This window comes from Belonocnema kinseyi, chromosome 2 (genome assembly GCF_010883055.1).
Source record: "Belonocnema kinseyi isolate 2016_QV_RU_SX_M_011 chromosome 2, B_treatae_v1, whole genome shotgun sequence".
In the NCBI taxonomy this organism is placed as follows: Eukaryota; Metazoa; Arthropoda; class Insecta; order Hymenoptera; family Cynipidae; genus Belonocnema; species Belonocnema kinseyi.
The window spans coordinates 60,462,413-60,470,845 of NC_046658.1; the positions used below are offsets into that span (position 1 = coordinate 60,462,413).

Consider the following 8,433-nt stretch of genomic DNA (forward strand, 5'->3'; position numbering starts at 1 on the left):
TGCATGAATTTAAGAATCACGCAAAACATCCAAATCGCGAATTTCTTCAGTTTTTTTCAAATCCACGATCTGGCAGCTTTGTCACTGCCTTTGCATTTCTTATCACTTCCTATCTCATCCCCACTCTTTTTTTTCTTCTTTTCACCGTCTCTCACGCATGCGCACTGATAACATTAATACATTATTTTAAAAAACATGTTTTCTTTAACATTCAATTTTTCAAGGTTTCAAAATTGTGGCGAAAATTTAAGAAACTTTAAGAAATATGTAGAAATCTTAAAAAGATACAAAAACAATTGAAAACTTGAAAAGATTAAAAAAAAAGTTTAAATAAAATCTAAATTTTTGAAGATTTAGAATAAAAAATTTGAATTCTTAACCAAGTTTGAAAGGTTTCAAGAAAATAAGCATCTTTTCTTCAAATTACCGGGGAAATTTTTAGCTATTTAGAAAGTTAAAAATTTAAAAAGTTCAAGAATATTTTAAAACGTTTCGAAGAACTTCTGGAAGATTTTAGGGCCATTTTTAAAATTTTGATTAATCTTTTAAAGTTTTAAGTAGAAATCTAATTTTTTTTTTTGGTTAAAAATGTAACTGGTTGAAAACTAAACTTTTTTGGTTGATAATTCAACCACATTGTTTAAAATTAGTATTTTTTTTAGATTAATTCGAGTCTTTTTGACTTAAAATAAAATCTTTTTTAGTTGAATTATCAAAAATTACATTTCTCGTGTAGAATTCATTTCTTTTGCTTAAAAATGTAACTGTTTTATGGAAAATTTTTCTTTAATGGTAAAAAATTAATTTTCTTGGTTGAAAATGCATCTGCTTTAGTTTATGATTTAACTATTTTCTTTAAAAGTCACCTTTTCTGGATGAATTTAAAAACTGTTTTTTTTTTCTATTGAAGATCCATATTTTTAGTTGAAAATTCATCTTTTTGGTTAAAAATGTCACTATTTCGTCGAAAATTAGTCTTTTTTGCAAAAGTTTATCTCCTTGATTCAAAATTAATTTTTGTTTTGTTTAAAAAACCTGTTTTGTTGAAAATTTGTCCGTTTGGATGAATTCAGCGATCTTTGATTTAAATATCGACTATTACACTTTTCTTTGAGAATTCATCCTTTTGGGTTGAAAATTCTATTACTTGTTAAAAAGTTGAAATGTTCTGTTAAAAATTAATTTTTCTTTGGTTGAAGATTCATCATTCTAGTTGAAAGTTCATATTTTTGTTAGAGAATTAATGTTCTTGGTAGAAACTATTTTGAAGAAAATGTAATCTTTTATGGTTAAAAATGCAACTGTTTGTTTGAAAGTTAATCGGTTTTGGTTGAGGATTTAACTATTTCGTTAAAAAATCTTTTAACGATTTCAACTGTTTTTTATTTAAAATTAAATTTGTTTGGTTGAATGTTAAATGTTTTGGTTAAAGATGAAATTTCTTGTTCAAATTTTGATTTGACGTTGCTGAAATATTTAAAAATATTTAGCAAAATTTTTTTTATCTAACCTTTAAGAACAAATAAAGAAACAAACATCGACATTTTTGATTTTTATTAAAACTGGGGTTTTCCTCGAATCGGAAAATTACACCCGCGCATAGCGCCCGATTGATGATGCTAGATATTGAAAAGTCCTTTACACGTGCATTTAAATTAAAAAAAAGTTCTAATCTAAACTTGGAATTTTTAAAAAAGTTAAAATGGAAAACTTGGAAAAGTCATTGCATTTTTGAAAAAAGCCTTCTGTAGTAACCCTGCGAATAGATTTGATCATTTAAGGTTTCGCCAAAGAAGACGTGTTTTATTTTTGATCTGTGGTATTACTTAGGAATCAGAAAATGCTGGATCAGGAACTCCAGCTATGATTATGAAGAGGAAGCTGAGTAGAAAAATTAGCTACGTGATGGGAGCTGCTGGTACTGGTCAGCCTTACATTCATTATCCACAGTTGAGTTTTCATCCTCGTGCCTTTTTTGCCTTTGGAAGTCCAATTGGAATGTTTGTGACTGTCAGAGGCATTGACACTCTCGGGGAAGACTTTGCCTTACCAACATGTCCGGCTTTCTTCAATGTCTTTCATCCTTTCGATCCTGTTGCCTATAGAGTGGAATCTCTCATCACTCCAGAAGCGCAGAAATATCGGCCAAAGCTTATTCCACATCATAAGGGCAGGAAGCGAATGCACTTAGGTTAGTAAATCCACCTTTAGTTAGCCTAATTTTCAAGGTCTACCTTTCATGTTTACATCTTTATAATTACAATAATAGAATTTTTAGGCACCTTTTCTCATTTTAGTGGTCACGAAATGAGGTTGTTGCATATTTTCGATTATATTTATTTTTATGTGAAATTAAAATTAGCACTACAAAGTGAATCTAATTATTTGAGGAAAGTTAAAAAAAAAGTTTTTAATAGTTTTGTTTAATGTTTAAAAATTATACTTTTTAAATTTTTTCAGGAAAGATGAGGCATTATGATTAGACCAAAATAGGAAGTAAACATCAATCTGATGTTCAATCTGTATTTCAGGTTGGTTGGGGGGAAATCAAACTTTATTTTTGTAATAACTTAGAAAAAAATTATTTTTCACCATAAGTGTCTTGGGATATTATTCTTTATTTTATAAAAGCTATTGCATTGAATTATAAAATTATTTTAAAAGATTGTAATGATTATATTATTTTATTAAAAAGCTTTTTTCAAAATGAAAAATAAAATTCCCGACATTGTGAATTTTTTGAATTAAAAAATCCCCGAATAATAAGATTACCGAATTGAAAAATTTCGATAACAAAATTCCCCAACAGTTTATAATAATGCCGAATTTGAAAATTATCAAATAATAAAATTACCGAAAATTTCCGAATTTAAACAATTAACAAAAATCAGAACTATTATTTATGTATTACAAATACAATAATAAAATATTTTTGTGACAATAATATATTTATAATGTTTAAAGTTTCTAGAATTATTATTTGAATTTTAAATAACAATTTTTGAAAAAAAAAATTCTGGATGAATTATAAAATTTATAAAATTTTCGAACAGTTTATAATATTACTGAATTAAAAGGAAATTTATAAATATTATTTATTCATTAAAAGTACAATAATAAAATATTTGCTTACAAACATTATTTTTAATATTTAAAGTTTCTAAATTTCTTGTTTGGATTTAAAATAACAATAATTGGAAACAATTTTCATCCAGAAATATATTTTTTTCATTTAATGTTATTTAAAATTCAAACAAGAAATTTAGAAACTTTAAAATATTAAAAATAATGTTTTTTTTACAAAAATATTTTATTGTATTTTTAATGAATAAATAATATCAAGGAACAAACATGTTAAAATTGTTTCAATTCGGGCATCTTCTGGTTAGGATATTTTATAATTCAGCAATTTTCTGTCGGGTATCTTCAAATTCGGTAATATAATAAACTGTTTAGAACTTTATTGGATGAAAATTTTCCAATTCGAGAATTTAATTATACGGAAATTTTATTATTCGGAAATTTTCCAATTCGGGAATTTCAAAAAATATTTTTTATATTTTTTTATTACTAGTATATATATGCAGTTAGTTATCTTCATTATAAATTTTTGTATATTTTTCGACATGCTAAACTTGACTTGAATAAACTTATTACTTTAAAAAATGATTGTGACGATAATAAATGCTATTAAAATGTAATATAAAATAAGATTACACCATATAATTAAATCTTTTATCAAATAACTTTAGTTTATATTTTTAATAACAATTTAGAAGATTGAAACTCTTTATTAAACCCAACGGAAAAAGGCACATAGTGAGAAATATTACATTTTTCCGCCAGGGAAACGTGTTAGATTTTTTCCCCTGTTTAATCCGCCGTCAATTCTAGAATATTAGACAACGTTGAGTAATTTGGCGGATAGTAGTAAATTTAAAAATTGTGGAAAATATTTTCTTTATTGATATTTTTTGTAAATACCTCAAAATCTTTACAATTATTTGAAAGATTTATAAATATCTTTAAATATTAGAAAATCTCTTCCAAGATTTTAAGTCATTTGAAGTTATTTAATTTTTGTGAAGAAATTGTTTGAAATTTCATTAAAATATTATAATATCCACTTAATTTATACGACATTTGAGGATATTCCTTGAAAATACTTTGAAAAATTTTAATCTCTAGAAAATTCCTTGGGATCCTTTGGAAAAGCATAAACACATTTCAAATCCTTCGACATCTTTTTAAATTCCTTGAAATTTTTTAAACTTCTTACAAATTCCTTGGAGTTTCTCAAAAATACCATAAAAACCTTGAAATTCTTTAAAATATTTCAAATTTTTTTAAATCGTTAGAAATGCTTTGAAATATTCATAAACTCTGTAAATCTTAGAAATCCTTTGGAATCCCAAAATTCTTGTGCATAAATTCTTTGATGATTCATTAAAATATTATAAAATCCCTCTTTGAAATCCCGTGAATGTACATAAAATCTTATGATACTCTTTAAAATCACTTGAAATTTTTTTAATTTCTTGTAAATTTCTTAGAAGCCATTAAACTACCCTAAAATATTTCCAATCCTTTCAAATGTTTTGAAATTCCTTGCAATTTTTTAAAACATTAAAAAATTTCTTAGAATATTTCAAAATCCCTAAAATCATTTAGATCCTGGGACGACTAAAAAATCCCGAAAAGTAAAAATATCGAATTAGAAAATTCCCGAATAATAAAGTTCCGAATATATAATATTTTAACATGAATGATAAAAAATTCCGGAATAATATATTCCCGAGAAATAAAAATATGAAATTGGAAAATTCCGGAATAATAAAATTCCCCTCAATTTATAATATTACCAAATTGAAAAATTTCCGAATAATAAAATTGCCGACAGAAAATTGTCGAATTATAAAATATCCGAATTATAAAATTCCAGCGTATAAGCCATTAATTTTTTTAGAAATATATTTTATTCATTAAAAATACAGTACTGAAATGCATGTATTATTGTTATTTTAAATTCAAACAATAATGGTAGAATCTATAAACATTAAAACTACCTTTTTAAATAGAAGTGTTTAATTCTTGTATTTTCAATAAATAAATATTATTTATTAGGAAACTAGTGGTTTATGTTAGTGAATTTTCTAGTTCCGATAATTTTATAATGCGGCAAACTTCTGTCGGGAATTTTATTATTCGGGCATTTTCCAATTCGACAATTTCATTATTCGGGAATTTTATTTTTCGGGATTTTTCAGTCCCAAAAAAATAATTTTTGCCCAGATTGTAAAAAACCGAGGTCTTGTTCCCTGGCATTTGTATTATTTGGTATTATTGCTTAGCTCTCGGCGTGCAGACATTGCCAGTTGACGCCGCAACATGAAATACCTAATTAAAATGTATACCAGTATTGCATTTTTTTAATTTACTAAAATAATTAGAATTTTATGCAGTATTTAACAAATATATTATGTAGAATGTGTGCAACAACCTCATTGAGTGATATATTATTTGGTATCGACGGTTCATTTAGTAATTTATTAGGGAAATCCACTTTAAATAAAAATAAAATTTATTTTTGATTTGTTTTTTGTCGTGATCAGTTAAAAAAAATTGTTTTTGTTATTTAATTTATGTTCCGCTTTTGTCTTTGTCCAAATTTGTTAGATTTTCTTGTAAACGTTAAGTACTTGTGAGAGCAAAGTTACTGAAAATGGTTAAAAAATACAGACTGGAAAGTTTGAAAGGATTCCAAAATTAAAAATATTTGAAAAAATATTAACGTCTTTCAGTTTAAAAAATTTTTAAATATAAAAAATGTCATAAAAATTTTAATATGAAGATTTTCTACATACGTTCCACGATTTAATATTAAGTCTAGAAGTTTTAATTATCCAAATTTGGAAAGATTGAAAACATTTTTTAACTTTTTCAAAGTTGAAAGCTTAAAAATTTTAAACGATGAAAATTTAAAATGCTTCATCAAAATGCATAGGCCTAGAATGTTCACATTATGAAGAATTTCGCATCTTTTAAATTCAAAATTGAAAGCTTGCGGATTTGAGGGGACTTAAAATATATAATTAATTTCAATTTGATGACAAAAAAGACCTTTATTCAAAAAAATTCTGTAATATTTTTAATTTGAGATTCTCGATCATGTACAAGAAATCTTTCGAAAGTTGAAGCATAGAAAATGGATTAATCGAGAGAAATATAAAATTTGTCATGGGAAAGACAGGGTATGTTGAAAATTTTCGAAAATAATTAGAATGCTATACATTCTGAAAATGAAACAAGAAACAAACAAACAAAGTGGCCGCAGTTAAGAGAAAACTTGGAAATTAGGAAATAGTTTGGAAATTTTCTTGTTCCGGAAAAATCAGGGATTTTGGAAAAATGGCAAAAGTCAGGGAATTTATGTTTGAGGTATTTTAAATTAAAAATATTACGAAATTATTATTCTGGTCTTTAAATATTAATGGCCAGTAAAGTGTAAAGTTGGTCTAGGAAAAATTGAGGAAAAGTCTGGGAATTATCAAAATGAAGTTTCGTGGACACGCTAGTAAACATCTCTTATTTAAAAAACTGTCCCTATTTTCCATTATTTTCAGAACATTTTATTTTTGTGACCGGTAAAAAATGTTTAGGAATTCGGTACATTTTCTTACGTATCTATTTTTACTGGTGCTAGTTTATTTATACTCTTCTCTAGTTCTTTCTTTTTTTTTATTTTCAGAATTAAAGGAGACGATGGCACGAGTCGGTGCAGATTTGAAACAAAAGCTGTTGGATTCGGTGCGAAGCACGTGGAACTCTGTCTACCAATTGGCAATGTTTCATAAACCAGATAATCAGGCTCTCGAGAGAGAAATTGATAAAGTCGTTGAAGAGCAAATGATCCACCCGCCAAGTGAACCAGAAGTGCCGAGCGAGGATGGTGGAGAGGACTTGAAAGTGGGAAAACTGAATGGTGGTCGAAGAATCGATTATGTACTTCAAGAGGCACCGTTCGAGTACATCAATGAATACATTTTCGCCCTCACGAGTCACGTTTGTTATTGGTTAGTACCTTCATCAACTAAAATGTTTTATTCTTCATCAAGATCTGCCTTTTAATGAAAGTTCTAATCTTAATCATAAAATGAAATTTTCATATTTCGAATTCCAATATCTCCATTGTCTTTACTCCTTTAATTTCCAGGGAATCGGAAGACACGATGTTACTTATCCTAAAAGAAATCTACGGTTCAATGGGAATTCAAACAGACGCTCAACTCCCGCAGAATATTTCAATTGAAAGAGTATCTTCTTCTTCAACGCCAGGGCCTTCCTCCTACCAAAACAGTTACGATTCACCAATTTCCGTCCCCGGAGTCGACCCAACTTCTCCAATAACTAGCAAAACTGTCGGCCCCCCACCAACAACTGGATTCGTTCGGAAATCGTGATCAACGTCTAGTGAGTTTTCTCCTCCTAAAAGTGTAAAATATTCCTAAGAAAATCCCCTGCAACGGTAACTTCATAAAATTGAGTTAAAAACTCTCTCAAAAGACTACAGAGTAATATATATTGAAAGAGAAAAAAGCATCACTTCGAAATCAACGATATTGTGACAAAGTGACTTTATTAATCACAAAAGTGAAGAAGAGACGCGCGTGAAAGAGTGAGAGAGTGTGGAAATTAGCGTGACTGATTTTAAAATGTACATATTTTCAAAAAATGCGAGAAGTTTAACAATTGCAATTTGTTTTGTACCGTGCTTTCATCTACAGATTTACTATTTGAAGCATATTGTACACGCAGATATTTTAATAAATCCCTGTATTCTTCTAGAAGTGAGTATTTCTTTTGCTATTATATCTATTTGCTGGATTAATTGAAAAATTGTTGGTTCGTGATTTTGATTGATCGCTGCTTGCTTTAAAGAGGAATCGTTTAATTTGATTTAATGGTTGAGTTTCGTGGAAGTGGAATTGATCCGTCCGCATCGAGATAACGAACTTAACATCGTCCTTTGGGCGGCTTTACGTGTCCACCCGGATCGTCGAACGGCGTCACCTTATCGCGAACGTTGTTTAGACTTTAGCTACCCGGCATGGGAAAAAAATGCTTTAGCACATGCACAGTAGAGGGTATCACGAAACGCTAATTAATTGCGGTGCAAGCCTCGCCGTTGCTACTTTGCATTTTGCGTGCGGGCCCTCGTAAAACTACGTGCCTGTCAGCTTGAGCGAATTTCATGATGATTTATCGCCTTTCGTAAAAGTTACTTTTTCGCGATACTTTGCAATGGCTTTGCCGGGCACGACTTAACCAATTTCCTCATGCGAGGACAGTGGCGTAGACACCACTGCTGAAAGTATCATTTCCAAAATTAAAATAATTCTATATTAAAATAGGGAGACTTGAAACTTTCTATCG

The 8,433-nt window shown here is 28.3% G+C and overlaps 1 protein-coding gene across 3 annotated transcripts in view; it reads left to right on the forward strand.

The window, feature by feature from the left end:
- The window catches only part of LOC117168265 (SEC23-interacting protein), a 47,801-nt gene extending 39,954 nt beyond the window's left edge, over positions 1-7,847 (forward strand). For all 3 annotated transcript variants that reach the window (XM_033353770.1, XM_033353772.1, XM_033353773.1), the window contains exons 7-9: positions 1,831-2,191; positions 6,749-7,073; positions 7,214-7,847. In XM_033353770.1, the coding sequence (XP_033209661.1) occupies positions 1,831-2,191; positions 6,749-7,073; positions 7,214-7,460 (933 nt within the window). In that variant the 3' untranslated portion in view covers positions 7,461-7,847. The remainder of the gene's footprint in view (positions 1-1,830; positions 2,192-6,748; positions 7,074-7,213) is intronic.
- Positions 7,848-8,433: the final 586 nt, after the last annotated feature.